General features: G+C 42.1%; 1 protein-coding gene across 1 annotated transcript in view; it reads right to left on the reverse strand.

The window, feature by feature from the left end:
• HMCN1 (hemicentin 1) overlaps positions 1-18,439 on the reverse strand; it is a 222,579-nt gene extending 204,140 nt beyond the window's left edge. The window contains exon 1 of the mRNA XM_075286727.1: positions 18,050-18,439. Coding sequence (XP_075142828.1) covers positions 18,050-18,320 — 271 coding nt within the window. The 5' untranslated portion in view covers positions 18,321-18,439. The remainder of the gene's footprint in view (positions 1-18,049) is intronic.
• Between the last annotated feature and the right edge of the window lie 2,274 nt (positions 18,440-20,713).

A 20,713-nucleotide genomic window follows, 5' to 3' on the forward strand; every position in this document is an offset into this window, starting at 1 on the left:
CACTGTATACCAGTAGTAAAAATTGTGGGTGCACGTAACCACAATATATTCTTTGAATTACCAGTCAGAAACTGGCACTATATGGCAGTAGCAAGAAATGAGGGTATTTATAACCCCAATATATTCTTTGAATTCCCAGTCAGACAATGGCACTGTATACCAGTAGTAAAAATTGTGGGTGCACGTAACCCCAATATATTCTTTGAATTCCCAGTCAGAAACTGGCACTATATGGCAGTAGCAAGAAATGAGGGTATTTATAACCCCAATATATTCTTTGAATTCCCAGTCAGACAATGGCACTGTATACCAGTAGTAAAAATTGTGGGTGCACGTAACCACAATATATTCTTTGAATTCCCAGTCAGAAACTGGCACTATATGGCAGTAGCAAGAAATGAGGGTATTTATAACCCCAATATATTCTTTGAATTCCCAGTCAGACAATGGCACTGTATACCAGTAGTAAAAATTGTGGGTGCACGTAACCCCAATATATTCTTTGAATTCCCAGTCAGAAACTGGCACTATATGGCAGTAGCAAGAAATGAGGGTATTTATAACCCCAATATATTCTTTGAATTCCCAGTCAGACAATGGCACTGTATACCAGTAGTAAAAATTGTGGGTGCACGTAACCACAATATATTCTTTGAATTACCAGTCAGAAACTGGCACTATATGGCAGTAGCAAGAAATGAGGGTATTTATAACCCCAATATATTCTTTGAATTCCCAGTCAGACAATGGCACTGTATACCAGTAGTAAAAATTGTGGGTGCACGTAACCCCAATATATTCTTTGAATTCCCAGTCAGAAACTGGCACTATATGGCAGTAGCAAGAAATGAGGGTATTTATAACCCCAATATATTCTTTGAATTCCCAGTCAGACAATGGCACTGTATACCAGTAGTAAAAATTGTGGGTGCACGTAACCCCAATATATTCTTTGAATTCCCAGTCAGAAACTGGCACTATATGGCAGTAGCAAGAAATGAGGGTATTTATAACCCCAATATATTCTTTGAATTCCCAGTCAGACAATGGCACTGTATACCAGTAGTAAAAATTGTGGGTGCACGTAACCACAATATATTCTTTGAATTACCAGTCAGAAACTGGCACTATATGGCAGTAGCAAGAAATGAGGGTATTTATAACCCCAATATATTCTTTGAATTCCCAGTCAGACAATGGCACTGTATACCAGTAGTAAAAATTGTGGGTGCACGTAACCCCAATATATTCTTTGAATTCCCAGTCAGACACTGGCACTATATGGCAGTAGCAAGAAATGAGGGTATTTGTATTCCCAATATATTCTTTGAATTCCCAGTCAGACAATGGCACTGTATACCAGTAGTAAAAATTGTGGGTGCACGTAACCACAATATATTCTTTGAATTACCAGTCAGAAACTGGCACTATATGGCAGTAGCAAGAAATGAGGGTATTTGTATTCCCAATATATTCTTTGAATTCCCAGTCAGACAATGGCACTGTATACCAGTAGTAAAAATTGTGGGTGTATATAGCCCCAATTCTATTGCTAGGGGACTTGCAGGGTATTTCTGGGGTGAAGGTGGGGGGGCACACCGTTGGAACGGGTATCGGGGTATATATCGGGTATACGGGAATACACTGACAGTGTATTCCATTCAGGATCCTGGGAAAGCTGGGTTGCGGCGATTGAGCCCGTTAGTGCCACGTTACACTGACAAGCTTCTCCCTGGAATTTAGCTCTTATAAGAGCTGTTGGTTGTCTTCTCCTTCCTATCTAGCCTGTCCCTGCCTACCCAGAATCTAACCCCTAGCTAACTGGACGGAAACCTCCGTCCCCGGTGAATTGCAAGCTCAGAATGACGCGAACCTGGGCGGCGCTGTTCTTTTAAATTAGAGGTCACATGTTTTCGGCAGCCAATGGGTTTTGCCTACTTTTTTCAACGTCACCGGTGTCGTAGTTCCTGTCCCACCTACCCTGCGCTGTTATTGGAGCAAAAAAGGCGCCAGGGAAGGTGGGAGGGGAATCGAGTAATGGCGCACTTTACCACGCGGTGTTCGATTCGATTCGAACATGCCGAACAGCCTAATATCCGATCGAACATGAGTTCGATAGAACACTGTTCGCTCATCTCTAGTAGCTTTTAATAAATATGATTAAAAACGAACTATTTATGTATCTCGTAAACTGCTATTGTGTTACAGTGTTAACAACAAGTATTGCACACTTGTATCCTTTCATGGATAGGACATAGGGGTGGTCTAAGTCAGGGATAGCCACACCACTAACGATGATGCACAATAGTGGCAGAGCGATGTGGTATTCACCCACCCGTACGACCAGTTCCCCCCAGATAACTCCAAGGGCCAATGTCAGCGCTCCTGTCACTCCTAATTAATGTCTACAAAAGATGCGGTCACTGGGTCCAAAATGACTGGCCCTCTTAGCTGTGTCAATGTGAGTATAGCAGTCTGCCCCTAATGGGTCGGATATAGTAGGCTATAGCTACACTCACTACAATCTTTACAGCAGCTCCGCTAATCAGTAAATGTAAAGGAGTATGCTAGGAACATGGCATTTATAAGCCCCATTTAGACACTCTCTACGCGTTTCGCAAGGCTCATCAGGAGAGTTTAGAGGAGAATATTCAAATAGAAAAACAAAAAAGGTTGCGGTAATAACCACATTTCCTGGGACCTGGATGGTAGGTCCCAGTACATATAGCAGATCCGACGCCGACCGCTACGTCAGACGAGTTTATATAGACCGTGTTCCGGTCAATAGCCACGCCCCCCTGACACGCCTCCGCCCGCTGGAGCTATGAGATGGATCCCCAGCAAACACGTCATCAGGGGCGTGTAGAGACGCGTGGCATTAGTAAACAACATACGATCATCTCTGACTAAAGTCGGAAGCCAGCGCTGAGTTCAAAAACAGGTAAATGATACACAATATTGTTACTGTCACCATTGCGTATATCGATCGAGACCGCCGACACACTCGCCGGTTATGCGAAAGATCAGCACTGGCTAGATGTCCATAACCCAGGTAAGTGATACATTGTATTTTGATCTAATACAGGAAAACCTATATGTATCGGAGTTTCAGACTCAGTAGCCGGTTATACAAAGAGTATACACTTACTCAGTGGCTGTTGCCCGATACAGACATAGCACCTCCAACTCCGGTAGGTAGCCGGCCATATTAACCCTTTGTCCTCCTATGGGTTTCTCCCACTGCTAATACTAGGGACTAAATCCTACCCATTTGTTGTTTTCATATATACTATAGGAGGTACTTGGTGCTTCCTACTGTATCAGAGCCAAGTGTCAGCACTTGCTAGATGTACATAACACATGTAAGTGATGCATTAAATTTTGATCTCATACAGGATTACCTATGTATATTGAAATTCCGGACTGAGTAGCCGATAACACAGAGAGTATACACTTACTCAGTATCCATAGCCCGATACAGCCAAAGCAGCTACAGCTCCGGTAGGAAGCCGGCCATATTAACCCTTAGACCTCCTATGTGTTTCTCCCACTAGTAATAATGGGGAATGAATCCTACCCATTCCTTGTTTTTATATATAATACAGGAGGTACTTGAAGTTCACTACTATACCAGAGCCAAATGGGGGGACACCAGGATACATGGTTGTCCCCATAGAACCATTAGTCTGTACCGTTCTAAATGAAGGGGGTGAATGTGAGAGCCTCATTGAGTCCGTAAGGACTCATGCTGTTGAATCTAAAGATCCACTGCGTTTCTCTCCGCAGTATGAGGTTCTCCCAGTCTCCTCTCCTGATGGATTTTTTGACGCATTCAATAGCCTGAAATCTCAGGCAAAACACGTCCCCTCCATGTGCCTCTCTGACATGCGATGCCACCGGTGTCTCTGTCCCTCTTCCCACATCACCCACATGTTCAAGGATGTGTCTCCTGAATTGACGTTTAGTTTTGCCGACGTAATTCTTGTTGCAGGGGCATGAGATCACATAGATGACCCCTTCCGTCCGGCAATTAATGAAGTCATGTATCATGAATTTTTTGTTCACCGCAAAGGCCATCACCTCCTGACCCTTCTTGATGTATTCGTAGGCGCGGCATGACCCACATTTAAAGGTCCCCTTCGGTCGTCCAGAGCTCAGCCATGTCTCATTTTCTACTGGCTCCAGGTGACTATGAGTAATTCTGTCACCAATATTACGACCACGTCTGAAGGTTAATGAGGGTACTGGGGTGATAACCTCCCTAATGTCGGGATCCTGCTGAAGAATCCCCCAGTACGTCCGGAGAATTCCCAACACTTCTTGTGATTGCTGATCGTAAGTCCCTATCATTCTAATGATGTTAGTATCTTGGGATTTACATCGAGGTATTAATAGTTCTTCTCTTGGAGTATTTCTTGCCTGCCTCCTGGCCTGCTCCAACAAAGACCTCGGATAGCCTCTATTAGCAAAACGTGTCAGCAATGCTTCACTTTGTCTGTCAAATTCAGAGATGCTGGAGCAGTTCCTTCTAACTCGTAAGAACTGCCCCTTCGGGATCCCCCTCTTCAGGGGCTGCGGGTGGTGGCTATCCCACCGTAATAGGGCATTTGTGGCGGTTTCCTTACGAAATTCATTTGTTTCAGATATTGATATCTCTAGATCCAAAAAGGAAATTGACCTTTGATGAAAAAAGGACGTGAATCTGAGGTTCAATTCATTCCTGTTAAGATATTCCACAAATTCTTCAAACATCTGTGCGGACCCCGTCCATATTATCAGTATATCATCGATATACCTAAGCCATAGCACAATATGGCGGGTCCATTGTTCACACGAATCCCCAAAAACGACCTCCTCCTCCCACGCCCCCAGATAAAGGTTAGCGTAGGTAGGTGCGGCGGGGCACCTCATCGCGGTGCCCCGCCGCTGATGGAAAACTCGGCCGTTAAAGAGGAAGACATTGTGGCTAAGGATGAATTCTAGGAGTTGAATGATAAACCCATTATGCCGATCAAATTGGGTCCCCCGGGTCCGCAGGAAGCGCTCCACAGCCCCACACCCCCTGTCATGGGGTATGGAGCTGTAGAGCGCCTCCACGTCCAAAGATGCAAGGGCCGCCCCAGATGGTATCTGGATGCCCTCCAAATGACGGAGGACATCCATAGTGTCTCGGGCATACGACGGGAGTGCCACCACAAAGGGGCGTAGGATGGTATCTACATATATACTGGCATTCTGTGTTAACCCGTCGATGCCCGAGACAATGGGGTGGCCCTTCAGTGGAACGTACCCCTTATGTATTTTGGGTAAGCAATAAAACGTTGGGACCCGGGGGCTCCTTGGGCACATGAACTGATACTCCTTCATTGAGATAAGACCCTCATCCTTCGCTTGGTCCAAAAGTGCTATAAGTTGGAGAGTATATTGAGGAGTTGGGTCAGATGGGAGAATATCGTAGTTGCTCTGATCGAGCAATATCTGTTCACAGATAGATACATAGTGGTCCCTGTTTAGAACCACTATATTCCCCCCCTTGTCGGAGTTCTTTATTACAATGGTTCGATCCTCCTCTAGTGATCTCAATGCTTCAAACTGTGTAGTACTCATGTTTGATCTTCCATACTTAGTCTTCCTGGCTATTTGTTGTAACTGATTAGTCACCATTTTCTCAAACAAATCTATATGCCTTGAGTCACATGGAGGTGGATTAGTACGATTACGGGGTCGAAGTTGTGTAAGGGGTTGTGTGTGTTCTTCCCCCTCATTCTCCAATAACAAACTTTCTAAAACTCGGATACCCTCCAAATCTCCCACCTCAACTCCCAAGTCTCGTGCCCTCCTCATCTCTGTCATGCGCATAAATTTGGACCAGCGAAGTTTCCTGGTGAAAAGTGCCACGTCCTTAACCCACTCAAAATGATGAAAACGGCTAGTTGGGACAAAAGTAAGTCCCTTAATCAGTACTGATATCTCCGTGTTGGTCAAAATTCTGTCTGAGAGGTTGATAACTTGTAAAGAGTCCTCCTTAGGTCCACATAAGCCCTATTCTCTTTAAATTCTGTTAAGTCCCTTTGGAACTGCTGGTGTTTCCGGTGTTTGATCTGACCTGTATATTTCTCAATATTACTCTGCAATTCACGTTCCCTCTTGGTGAAATCTGGATCAGACGAAAAGGACTGTGCTCTAGTTATTGCCTCTTTTAATGACCCCTCTATCTGGGACAGATTTTTCTTCTCCTCAGTCAATATAAGGGCTATTAACCGCAGGGACGACTCAGTTACCTCCTTAGCCCATAAGTTCATCAATTGGGCAGATCTAACCCTTTGTGAGGGCTGTATGGGGTTACGCAGACCCCTTGGCACGATTTTGTGTTCGATATATTTCAATAGGCCCTGCACCTCCCACCAGCACCTCACATAATCACGGTAGGTTTTAGTCAACCCTTTAAAGGTGTCTTTGAGATTAGTATATTGTTCGTTTCTGGTAAGTTCCTGTTCAGAGAACACAACATTCGCTTCTTCAAGCCACAATGTCGAGTTCGGACCGTCAGCCAGGAACCCTGACATGACTAATTCAATTTGATAGGGTTAATGATAGCACCTGTATCGGTTCCACCCACAAAAAATCAATATTATATCAAAGGGCTAGTATATCCAAAATTAAAAGTTTTTCAGTAAGGGGGTATACTCAATTGAAAATAAATAAAACGTAGCTTTAAATAAATATGATTAAAAACGAACTATTTATGTATCTCGTAAACTGCTATTGTGTTACAGTGTTAACAACAAGTATTGCACACTTGTATCCTTTCATGGATAGGACATAGGGGTGGTCTAAGTCGGGGATAGCCACACCACTAACGATGATGCACAATAGTGGCAGAGCGATGTGGTATTCACCCACCCGTACGACCAGTTCCCCCCAGATAACTCCAAAGGCCAATGTCAGCGCTCCTGTCACTCCTAATTAATGTCTACAAAAGATGCAGTCACTGGGTCCAAAATGACTGGCCCTCTTAGCTGTGTCAATGTGAGTATAGCAGTCTGCCCCTAATGGGTCGGATATAGTAGGCTATAGCTACACTCACTACAATCTTTACAGCAGCTCCGCTAATCAGTAAATGTAAAGGAGTATGCTAGGAACATGGCATTTATAAGCCCCATTTAGACACTCTCTACGCGTTTCACAAGGCTCATCAGGAGAGTTTAGAGGAGAATATTCAAATAGAAAAACAAAAAAGGTTGCGGTAATAACCACATTTCCTGGGACCTGGATGGTAGGTCCCAGTACATATAGCAGATCCGACGCCGACCGCTACGTCAGACGAGTTTATATAGACCGTGTTCCGGTCAATAGCCACGCCCCCCTGACACGCCTCCGCCCGCTGGAGCTATGAGATGGATCCCCAGCGAACACGTCATCAGGGGCGTGTAGAGACGCGTGGCATTAGTAAACAACATACGATCATCTCTGACTAAAGTCGGAAGCCAGCGCTGAGTTCAAAAACAGGTAAATGATACACAATATTGTTACTGTCACCATTGCGTATATATCAATCGAGACCGCCGACACACTCGCCGGTTATGCGAAAGATCAGCACTGGCTAGATGTCCATAACCCAGGTAAGTGATACATTGTATTTTGATCTAATACAGGAAAACCTATATGTATCGGAGTTTCAGACTCAGTAGCCGGTTATACAAACATTATAACTAATCCTTTGTGGCACTTGAGTATGATGGCGCTCTTATTGGGGATTGACATGGTCTCTCTGTTAGTGATTCATTATGAGGTATTTTGTGAGTTTTTTTGTGAAAAATTCTACAAAGGGCAGAACAAATGCAAGCACTTATTCTTTTTCCTGTACCAGTCAGACTTAGTTTAACATTATAGGACTGGAAATTTTGTTTGCAAATGGTTTTTATGATTTTATGCCTTACAAGCCTCGACAGTGTTCACACTAGACATAGTTGCCATATACACATAAAAATACAGGTAACAGCACCCACAAGATGGCGGACAACTGAAGACATCAGGTGACAAAAACGTGCAAAAGAGGGACATTCTGATATACTACACAAACAAAATACCGTCACACAGAAGTGAACTACCTATCATTGCTACATTCTGCACCAAATGGGGATTATGTTTCAAGCAGTGTCACAAAGCAATCCAATGGCTTATTTTCTTGTACTGAATGGATTGTCAGACTAGCATTCTGTGTACAGTCTGGGGAACTGAAAGTTCTTTTGTGATACCACAACCGGTTCTGTAAACTTGATATTTACTGTGTACCATGGGATTCTCTAATGCAGATGACTGGTGACAAATATATGCATTTTGTGTCAATAATGTTCACGATTTGAGATAAAGAAATTTTATATAGAACTAACGAGATATAGCAAATTGCACTACAAAATATCATTGACACAAGATGCTATTTAGTGACACAGAATGACATTTTGTAACACAATAAAATAGAATTGTGTAATTGTTGTCTGTTAGACATCGGTGGAACCGAAAATATTAAGATATTGTAAGAGATGAGCTACAAGAGTGTATAGAGCCACATAATCTTATAATGGATAGGCAGCATGAATTTTGGAAAATAAGAACCATGCTTAGTTTCTTTGAGAAGGTAAGCACAAATCTGGGTAATGGTCATGCAGCAAATGTGTTATGTCTAGATTTTGCAACGCCATTTGTTACTGCACCACACAACAGCCTTGTCCTAAAGCTACAGATGCAAAGACTAGAGGGCAATGAGGACACCACTGAAGAAACTGTAAAAGCACAGAAAACAAGAAAGTCATTATAAATAGTAAATTCAGTGGGAATCACAAGAATCTTTGTTAGGCACAAGTCTCTTTAATCTCTTTATTAATGACCTTGAGAATGGAATAAAAAGTAATGTGTCAGTCTTTGTCAATGATGAAACTTTGTAGACTACTTAAAGGTCAGTTTGGTTGTGAAATATTACAGTAAAGACCTTGATAACTCAGTAAGAATATGGCACATGAAGTTTAACATTGATAAAAAGTAATACTTCTAGGCTGCAGTAATAGTATTACCAAGAACAAGAGAAGGCAAGAAAGCTGAGCAGCAGTACTCAGCGTCAAGTGGCAACTGCAAAAGCAAATAAGATTTCAGAGTATAAAACAGAGCGTTAACACCTGCAATCCCAATGTAATATTACCCCTCTATAAATCTCTTGTAAAGCCACATCTCATGCATGGGATTCAGTTTTGGGTTCCATGTTCTAAAAAGCATAAAGGGGAGCTAGAGAGGATTCACAGGTGGGCATTAGTAGGTTATTAAATGGGATGAAAGGTCTCACTTATAATAAGAGGCTACAAAAATAAGGTTTGGTTGGCTTAGAAAAGACACCTGGAATGCAAAGGCAGAACTTGAAGCTCCTTAGCCCCAATGCAACCTTATGCCATTTAGAATAGGAGTGTGTTACATGTGGGCCCCTTCACACAGAATTTACGCTCCACTCATTCAGACACGTATACACGAATGCTTCAAAACACATCACATTCACTTCAATGGGAGCGCGCGTAAAGCCGGCTTTACATGTGCTCCCATTGAAGTGAATGGGATGTGTTTTGAAGCGCTTGTGTATACGTGTCTGAATTAGCGGAGCGTAAACTCCGTGTGAAGGGGCCCTAAAAGCGGGACAAGCGGGACCCTCAGGTTCCAGGGCCCAATAACAACTGCTACCATTGCAACCCCTGTACCTACACCAATGCTTGCATGGTCAGGACAAAGAGCTGGCACAATTCATTTTTTCTAAAAGGACTGTACTATGTATGTGTATTATTTGTGGTCGAAAGGAGATTTAGACATCTACCTGAAGGATATAGGATATAAGGTTACAGTTACAGTAATCTAACAAAGCAATGCCCAAGAGATAGTAATGGCAAATAACATATATAATAACAATTGGCAATAAGGGTTAGAAATAACCTACCATTTAATTATTATTATTATTATTTATTTATTTATTTATATAGCACCATTAGGGTGCTTTACATTTGGGGGTATACCGTTTATAGCATTGCCATTCACCTACCTGATGTTAGGTGAATGGATTAGACTGAACAGCCCTCCTGATCTAATAGTATGGTCATCACCAATAGTTCTTCTCATCTACCAGTAACAATAAACTATAGTAAAAAACCCATTCCTTTAACTTTGGTTTATTATTTGTTGTTATTATTATTATTATTATTAATATATATTTTATTATTATTATTATTATTATTATATATTTCTTATCCGACCTGTCACATTACTTCTTCTCTCACCGAATAGGCCTCTTTGCGGGCTACTTTTTCAGTAACTCAGAACTAAAACTGATGTATAGTAAGTAGAATCTATATTTTATGCAGATCACATGACCACATAGGAAAAAGTTCTGTGTGTCTTCATCTACTGCAGGATATCGGACAAAGCTTTGGTCAATGGTGAATGTTGGATAAATGAACTTTCCTCTATCACAATCCCGGCTAGAGCTAGACATCCCGTAGCTGCCTGGTGGACACATGGCTATGACTCAGCCCCCTCTTTAGTAGAACCTCCAGGAATGCTAGTAAGGAAGCTTTGAACCTTTAGGGTAGATAAGAGCACATCTGATGCTGTTCCATGTTGTTTTCAGACAGATATTATGGAACTTATTTCATGGTGGGAATGTGAACACAGACACAATTCTTAACATTTTCTAGCCTCAATATTTTCACGGCTCTGCCAAAAGTCTGGCATTAATTATATTTTTAGCTCATTGTTTATATTCCTTCTTAGTGAAAATATAAATATTTTGGGATCTTAGCTGATACTTCCTTTATGGCGGGTACAAGAAAACGAAAAATGGGGTCAAAAACTCTTAAGTTAATAAACGGACATTTTAAAGATTTTTCTCTCAGGAAAATAACCCTATTCACAAAGTTGCAGCCAAAAATTATTTCACATTGTTTTTATTACATTTGTGCTTAGAAGACTATTACAACAAGCGCTACTAAGAGTATCATATAATAGCCAGGTCCTGGAAATTATTCTCCCATAGTGATTATTCAGCCACATGTTCATAAAGCAGTATGGCTTTTCAATATGTGCTGTAATTCCATAAATCCAGCAGAAATGGAACCAAGAAATTATGAACAAGACACTCATGTAATAGAGTTACAACAATGTGAAGGATAGGAGTGAAGTAATGTGTGAACAAATTTCAGCCTATGAACATGTGAGAAGATAACATCAGTGGCATACCCAAGCTAATACTAGTACTGGTTGCAACGTCTCTGCATGTTCGGGCCTCTGTGCCACCATCCGCTTGTACAGCACAGGAAGTGTGTTTAGTTAGTTATCATTTATTGCTTTTGATTCTTGTTGCTCTATCTGAACACCGCCCTATTCCCTCATCTCTGTAATTGATTTTCCACCACACTCATTTCCTTCTCCTGGATTTCCTCTGATCCTCTAACAGTTAATCTTAGCCTTATCTGTGTGATTGACAGCCCATCCACCAATCAAGTTAGGGTTGGGTTCTGGACTTCCTATATACAGGTCATCAGCCCACACAGGTTTGCTGGCTATTGTAACTTTGCCCTTGTGGTTCTCTTGCTATTGTATTGTATTTACTGACTTCTGACCTTTGTCTTCCCTTGTGACTTCTCTTTCGGATTGCAGTTTGGTACTGTGGGTCTCTCTGGTTTGACCTTGGCTTGCTGACTCCTCTTCTATCTTGTTTGTCTTGTCCTGTTCAGCATACCACTTATTCAGAGAAGGGACTGTCGCCCAGTTGCCCTGCTAACATCTAAGGTAGTTGAAGCAAGTTGGTAGGGAAAGGAGCTGGGTCAAGTTTTGGACTCTCTGTCTCTGTATTTCCCTTCCTCCCTGGTTTCAGCAGCAGCTACTGGGGAATTGCACAACTAGCAATTCCCTTACATCGGTACCTACTAATCACCAGAGAGATGGGGCACCTAGCATTAGTCCAAGCTTATCCTCAGCTGACAATGCAAAGATTTACAATATAATTAGAGATGAGCGAGTAGTATTCGATCGAGTAGGTATTCGATCGAATACTACGGTATTCGAAATACTCGTACTCCATCGAGTACCACTCGCTATTCGAATGGAAAAATTCGATGCAGAACCAGCATTGATTGGCTGAATGCTATACAGTCGGACAATCAACGCTGGTTCTTCTCCTACCTTTAGAAGTCTTCTCTGCGCAGCATCCCCGTGGCGTCTTCCGGCTCTGAATTCACTCTGCCAGGCATCGGGCCTGGGCAGAGCCGACTGCGCATGCCCGCGCTACAAGAAAATGGCCGCTTTGACTGTAAGCGGCCATTTTCTTGTAGTGCGGGCATGCGCAGTCGGGGATGCTGCACGTAGAAGACTTCTCGGAGAATCCAGCCCGACACTCACTCGTGGACTTGGTAAGTTCAATCTGATCGAATGTTGCCTACCCCTGAAACGAGCATTTTTCCCTCCTAGAGTATAATAGGGTTCTATATTCAATTTGAGTATTCGAATATTGAGGGTCTACTCGAAACGAATATCGAATATTTCACTGTTCGCTCATCTCTAAATATAATCAATGACGTGGAAATTTATTTTTAGTTATGATTTTCATCTTTTAACAAAGGGTTCTGTACCACAAGAATCCATACTTGATTTTCTCACCTTAATGGTGTCTTTTTCCAGGTCAGAAGCTCAGAGCAAGGATCTATATTTATGGTTTTGCAATCAATAGTAACTTTTAGAATAACAACCTAAGAAACTTTCACATTTAGCAAGACACATCTTGCATGAACCCAGTATATGTATATACTATAAGTATAAACAACTCAGGTTTTATCTAGACAAACCACTCTAACATAGTATTCGGAAATCTGCTCTGAAAAAGAACACCTGTGAAGCAGACATTCTCCGAAAGGTATGTCATGTTATCACAGTATATGGAAAATGAGAATACATCCAGTAAACCTTACAGTCAGACACCTGGTGATACCAACCATTCCCTTGTAGATTCTGTCCTATATAAACAGCTATTTGGATTTCCAAAAAGTTTGGAGAAAGGTTATACATGACTATGTAGATATCAATACAAGAAAACTCTAAATATGTTATATGTTGTATGTTTTATATGTTTTTCATATGTTATATGTTTTACATTAACTTAGACATTTGACTGTGACTTATGGATCCTTAGTGCAATGCCCCTATCCATCTTGTGCCATGTTTCTTGCTGCCCCATATTCTTTCTTTTAGCGAAGAATATTCTGTCATATGCTGTAACACAATATAGCATCACATGGAGTGTGCCCCTCATACAATGACCATAAAGACCGCACAAAAATAATTATGGATTATTCTATTATTACATACTCTTAAATACAAAAACATATCTTCAACTTGTTTGAGACTCATTGTCCTATGTTTGATGTCATCCTGTACATCAAGGAGTCTGTTAAGGGTGGCAGAGTATAGTGCCAGGTTGATAAGCCTTCCACTTTAGCAGACAATGACCCCATTTAAAGAGGACCTTTCACCATATCCGGGCACAGGCAGTTCTATATACTGCCAGAAAGCTGACAGTGCGCTGAATTCAGCGCACTGTCGGCTTTCCCGATCTGTGCCCGGTGTGAAGAGCTTACGGCCCGGTACCGTAGCTCTTCTATGGTCAGAAGGGCGTTTCTGACCATTAGCCAGAGACGTCCTTCTGCCTCGCGGCGCCTATCACGCTGTGCTGTGGAGCGGGGAGGAACGCCCCCTCCCTCTGCTCACACAGCTTGTCCGTAGACGAGCATTATCAGGAGAGGGAGGGGGCGTTCCTCCCCGCTCCACAGCACAGCGCGATTGGCGCCGCGAGGCAGAAGGACGTTCCTGGCTAATGGTCAGAAACGCCCTTCTGACTGTAAAGCGCTACGGTACCGGGACCGATAGCGCTTTACACCGGGCACGGATCGGGAAAGCCGACAGTGCGCTGAATTCAGCGCACTGTCAGCTTTCTGGCAGTATATAACACTGCATGTGCCCAAAAGTGGTGAAAGGTCCTCTTTAAAAAAAAAAAACATACAGTATATAGGCATGATATAACAGAAGACAGCTGTGATTTAAAGTTAAGAAGCTCACGGCTGTGGTTTGCCCAGTGGTTTGTCCAGACCATAAACATGAGACTGGTCAAAAAGAGCAAACTGGGAAATACTAACCTTACTAATCTTGATCTCCAGCAATGATTTTTGACATGAACGAATGACATGGACCAGTAACTGGCTGAAATGGTATTGGCTGCAATACAGAGACCAGTGGGATAACCACAGAGTTTAGTATTTTAGATTGTTCTATAATTTTGTTCAAAAAATTGAAATAACTGGACAGCTGAGCATTCAATGTGCTGTGGCTTCTGCAGTGTGATTGATACATCTACTACATTGGAAAGATACGAAAACCTTCCAACAAAATTCCCTGTCTTCTGAATACCTAGACTTAAGAAACGGTGTAGATTTAGACCATAATGAATAGTAGTAATGTATTCATCTCTTAAAGTGAAAATGTCATAAAAAAATAACCTATTATTTAAACCAAGTGGTTAAACATTTTTGCAACAGGATACACCATTGACTGTAGAAAGTGACAACTGACCTTCTCCCATCCCTGTACAATGAACTTTGCACAGGTCACCAAACATACCTATGAACTCCCATATCCTATCCTATTAATATTATAAAGGTGAAAGTTTGTGAGTTTGGATGTTTGTGGGTTTGTATGTTTGGATGTTCGGATGTTTGTTCCTCATCACAGCCAAACGGCTGAATGGATTTTGTAGAAATTTCACACACACATATTGCCCAGGAAAGAGTAATAGACTACTTTAAATGTGGGTCACTCACCCCAAATCACCACCGTGACCCTCCAAAGAATCCTCCGGCTTGGCTGCAGCAGCTGGCATTCCACCAGCGCTGGTCTGTCCACGCACCTCCTATTGGTGCATGGCAGGGTGTGGGCGGGCTATGGAGCCAGAGCTGAAGCACCATACGTTGGGGGCTAAATGTGGGCATACCGATTGCGCAGGGAAACAGTGAGGAAGATGGCGGCAGCCCACATGGTTCCGGCGCCGCAGCTATCCCAGGCCACCTACACACTTTCACTTTGTGGACGGCTAAACAGGAGCGCACATGCCTGCTGCACTCAACACACCACATTACTGGTCAGTGCAGATACAGGGAGATGGTTGGGGGGGTTTGCCCCAGGTCGGTGTCCCCGGTCGGTGTCCCAGGGATCAACCACATCCTGAACACAGCTCATCCGTCAGTGCGTCAGCACAGCCATGTCCCCGCTCCACGCCGGCACCCGGAGGAGTCTCTAGGGCCGGCGTCAGGTTGCTATGACAGCCGGAAACCTTGCGCTGGCTCCCCGGCCTGTCAGTGTTTCACTTCTATTGCAGCCTACGCTGCGTAGCCTAAAATAGAGGCGCCGGAATTATGCAGTGCACTGCATAACACCGGCGCTTCAATTGCAGTCTACCTGCCTCAACGACACAATCGCAAACCATACCGTTAAAAAAGTTTTAATTGGAAAAAAATGCTGCAGAGTAAAAATGCTTTCAAAAATACTGTACGTAAATAGTGTAAATAGTTTATTTTTGTGAATTAACAAAATTAAGAGAATGAATGAGTCTGTCTGGGATTATATGAAGTGTTATAAGGATTTGAGCCAGCCTTAACAGAAGATCTGTGCTTAGTTTTCCAAGATGTTTGGAACAACCTCCCTGCTGAGCTCCTTCACAAACTGTCTGCAAGTAAAACCAAGAAGAATTGATTGTTTTAAAAACAAAGGGCAATAACTTCAAATATTGATTTGATTTACATTTTACATTTTATTATTGACAAAATTAAACTATTAACACTTTTATTTTTGAAAGCAGTCTTACTTTTGTAGCATTGTTTCCATACCTACCCAGTATTCATTGTAATTCATGTAGTACTTGCATTAGATACAATATCACATTCAATAGCAAAACAAATATCTTTTAACAAGTTCACTTGAGATTAGAAGGCTAAACTTGGATCCTGCCATAATCAGCACTAACCCTCAAACCAGTACAGACCTGTATTCAAGACGTGTATTACAAACTTGACTAAGGCGAAGGCCCCATGTTGCGGAAATGTAGATTTTTTGTTGCAGATTTTGTAGCATTTTTTTTAACCAAAGCTAGGAGTGGATTGCGCAAAAGGTAGAATTCTAAGTACTTTTTATATATTTCCCATTCCATTTGAACCAAATTCTTGGCTTTGGCTAAAATAACGCAACAGAATCTACAACACAAGAGCTGCGTTTCTGCAACGTCGGGTCTTAGACTAAAGGGGTATTCTCAACTGAGACATTTATGGCATATCTGCTGTATATACACTATAAATGTGCAACTGATGTGCGTTCTACCTTTGAGATCAACATAGATGTTTACAACAGGGGTTCCTTGGATATTGGGCTGTTGGTTGTAGCATCTGGATGGAGAAGGGACGGAAGTTTTTGTAGCTACTCTATAGGAGATAGGAAATGTTCAAGCGTAAGAATTTGGAGCTGATATTGAGAAAGATTCCAGCCCCAAATCATCTGCAGACACATCCTGATTCTGCTTTTTATTGTTTTCAAATAAGTTGCTGTAAAAATAACCTTCTCAATGTTTCTGCAGATTCCATAGCATGAGGCACCATGCCGATTCCACTCATTGAGCCTAACCAGCGAGAGAAAGCCGCAGCGGAAAACTGAAGCTCTACTTTGGCTTTATACTGCACAGAGGTGGAAAATGAATAAGAGTCTGAGGTGGATGTCCTCCTCAAATTCCTCTTCATCTTTGGATGAGTGAATGGCCCCTTACAGATACAGTCGAGGCTGTTGTTGCGGCTAGTGGCCAACGTATAAGGGAGGGTGGGTATTGGGATACCTTCAATGATACCTTCTATGACATAATTGCTATAATAGTGGTGTCAAGTGTGCTCATCTTTGGGAGAAAAGGTAGAACTTCTTTAGAAGTCTGTATGAGACAAATCCTGAAATTTTCACAGCTGCCTTGATCATACCAGGCTAAGTCATGATCACCAACCAGATAATTGTATCAGGTAAGAAAAGGAAAAAACACTATAGAAAACTGTAATGCAAATAGGCGCTGTGATGGTAACAAAATAAAGGTCATCCCAAAATAGATAACCAATGGTTTATTAGCATTAACATGTTTCATGAGGACAACCCTCCTTGGAATTGACAGAAAGCTCGGTACAAGTTTGAAACGTTTTGAGGGTTTTCAATTGCGGACCATTTGCGGACACATTATACTCAATGCGGCCTCTTACACCACCGGATATTTTATCCGTGGTGTGCCGGGCCGCAACCGAGATCCACACTTTTTAGAACATGTCCGTAATGGCCGCAATTCACAGCACTGCACAGACTCGCCCATAGAACGCTATGGGCCAGTGCGGCAGTTTACGGGCATCTGCGGAGTCCATGTTGCCGATCAGCAACTAGTGTTGCTGATCGGCAACATGCGGACTGTAAAAGCATTACGGTTGTGTAAGACCAGCCTAAAACACATAATTCTCATACAAAAACAAATTTATAATAAAACGGTTCATTATGAGGAAAATATAAAGGTGAACTGATGTAGTATTGGCAGCTGTCCAGATGTGTAGACCATTCAGCGTGATTCAATCTGTGAATTCAATGCATACCCTAGTGGTAGTAAAGTAAGACATGCTCATAGGGCAGTGTTACTGATAATATCTGATCCACATAGACAAATCCTATAAATATACACAAGTCATGTGTTAAGCCATGAAAGCCTCCAAGTTTTCCCTTAACAAAGTCTTAAAAAGTGATGCACAAAGTAGTCAAAGTCATTTTTCATTCGAAAACTACCTAGTGATTGACAAAAAAATGTTAAAACACAGAAGTTACTGAGACCATCTACTCTTTCTGTATTCTTGTTAGATGTGTAACGTACACCAGTCTCAGAACACTGCACAAAACAACAAGGACGTCTTACCTGGATCATGGAATGGCACTAGTGCAAAATTGTACAAAGGCTTTTTCGGTCTGCTTAAAGAAGTCTCTAAAATCTTTGATGCTCCTTCTATGACTTGTACTAAGTCATCATACATGGATCCCGTGACGTCAAAAACAAATGCTAAAGTAGAAGATCCATCCGGTGTTTTTCCTTCATCTGGCTCTGTTTCTGCACAGGAATTTTGTTCAAGAAGTTGAAGAAGGAATAAAAGGACTATGAGCTTTATGGAAATGCCCTTACATGTAATCATCCTTACAATGTCCTCTTCACTAGGATAAGTCACTTTTAATGGGCTGAAGAACAAAGTTGAAGTCCTTAAGGCATGGCTTTCCAAACTGTATGGCTCTCAGTAGTCTCTCTTAAACTGCATGAAACAATGAACAGTTCAATGGGCTGAACCAAAACTGTGTTCAAAATTGTATTTTCTTTCTACTTGGTAGAAAGAACAAAGGTTCTAGTTTCTTTCTTGAATCATGACTGCCATCTGCTGGAAATGTTGTGTATTCACATCATAGATACGTCTCACTTTTATGACATGTAGAGGTTCGCAAATGGTGTATAGCATGTTTTCTGATAATACACTTCATGTTGACAAGTAGTAATATCATACTTAATTTCATGCTAATACTAGAATTTTCCCCATTTACGTCCTTTACCTCAAACTTGTGTCATACAATCAGTTGTAGCCTGGTACGGCGGGGGTCAAAGGCTTCACTATAATGTAAGAAGACACAATTAGTATATATGGCATATTGAACTGCAGGAGGGAACACTGTTCGAGATGATGCAGCTCCAGTCATGAGAAAAACAAAGTACATCCTCTTTTAATTCTATCAGGGCATAATAAAAAAAAACATTAATTTGCATTAATTTGAAAAACGGTGGGGAAAATGGCTAGATCTTCGAGGTCTAGCAAACATAGATTTTTTACAAAACAGATTGTCCACTTTGGGGAGAATACCACTGGGTGGGTACATTGGGCAAATATGGGAGGAGAGGAGTGTTTGAATATGTTAGTTGACAAGCTGTGCAGAGGGAATGGATTTATTGTAAGCCTATTGATGCATTTCTTTGCATACTACTTTGTTATTTACTATGCTACTATAGTGTATGTACTTTATGATGCCTTAATAAAAGAACATCTCTTTAAATGTTTTGGCAGTTTGCTGTTCTGGAGCATTCAGATGGGTGTTAATACCATGTCAAGGAGAACAGATATCAGCAATGACATTAAAACTGTACAGGCCTTAGTTATTATGTCAAATGTTCATAACAGTACAATTAAAAAAAGACTGAACAAGTATGATTTGTTGGAGGGGTTTCCACAAGAAATTTTCTTCTTTCTAAAAAGAACATGGCAGCACAGCTTAAGTTTGCAAAGATACATATGAACAAACCACAAGATTTCTGCATACCTCCCAACCGTCCCAGTCAGCGGGATTTATGTCCCGATTTCAACTCAGATCTGCATCCGGAGGACTAAAGCAAGGAGCTGTCACAGCTCAGCGCCTTGCTTTGCCGCTGCGCTCCGGCTAGTGGATGTGTAAGCGCGATGTGATGATGTCACATCGCGCCTACAACTCTGTTAGTGAAACTGCGGAGAGAGCTGTGGGGGAGCATTGGAAGTTGAGTATCAGTGGGTTTTTTTATATTAAACATTGAGGTAGAAAATTATGAAGGGGGCCCATGAAACTGGGGGCAGATGAAGGAGGGGGGGGAGAGAACGGCATGAAACTGTGCAGAGATGGCGGGACATGATTCTGGGGGAAGAGATGCGGGGACGTGATTCTGGGGGCAGAGATAGGGGGACATGAAACTTTGGGCAGAGATGGGGGACATGAATCTGGGGGCAGAGATGGGGGACATGAATCTGGGGGCAGAGACGGGGGGACATGATTCTGGGGGTAGAGATGGGGGGATTTGAAACTGTGGGCAGAGATGGGGGACATGAATCTGGGGGCAGAGATGGGGGGCAGAGATGGAGGGGGACATGAAACTGGGGGAGAGATGGAGGGGGGACATATAATTTACGGGTGACTGTAGGAGAATTATACTGTGTTGGGGTACATGAAAAATTAATGTGAATGGGCGGAGTCAACATAAAAGTGGGTGGGGCAAAATTTGCAGCACTTTGTCCCTCTTTCGGTTCTTCAAAAGTTGGGAGGTATGTTTCTAGAACAATGTCCTTTGGACAGATCACATCTGAATTGAGATGTTTGACCATAATGCACAGCGCCACATTTCGTTGAAACCAAACAGAGCATTTAAGGACAAACACCCGATAACAACTGTCAAGTACGGTGGTGAAGGAATGATGATTTAGGATTGGTTTATAGATACATGACCTGGGCACCTTGCAGACATTGAACTGACCATGAACTCCTCTGTATACCAAAATATTCTAGAGTCAAATGTGTGGTCATCTGTATGACCACTAAAGCTTGGTTTATACTGGGTCAGGATAGATCCCAAGTACAACAGAATAGCAGAAAAAGTAAAGAATCAGGAAGAACCCATCACACTGCAACAGCAAATGAATAATGGGGCCATTTTATCAAGATTGGCGTATTATATGACAGTCTTGATAATGGTTACTACAGCTAAGAATCATATTTATGATGAAGCACAGGCCTCCATAACCCC

This window comes from Leptodactylus fuscus, chromosome 9, assembly GCF_031893055.1.
Source record: "Leptodactylus fuscus isolate aLepFus1 chromosome 9, aLepFus1.hap2, whole genome shotgun sequence".
Taxonomy (NCBI): domain Eukaryota; kingdom Metazoa; phylum Chordata; class Amphibia; order Anura; family Leptodactylidae; genus Leptodactylus; species Leptodactylus fuscus.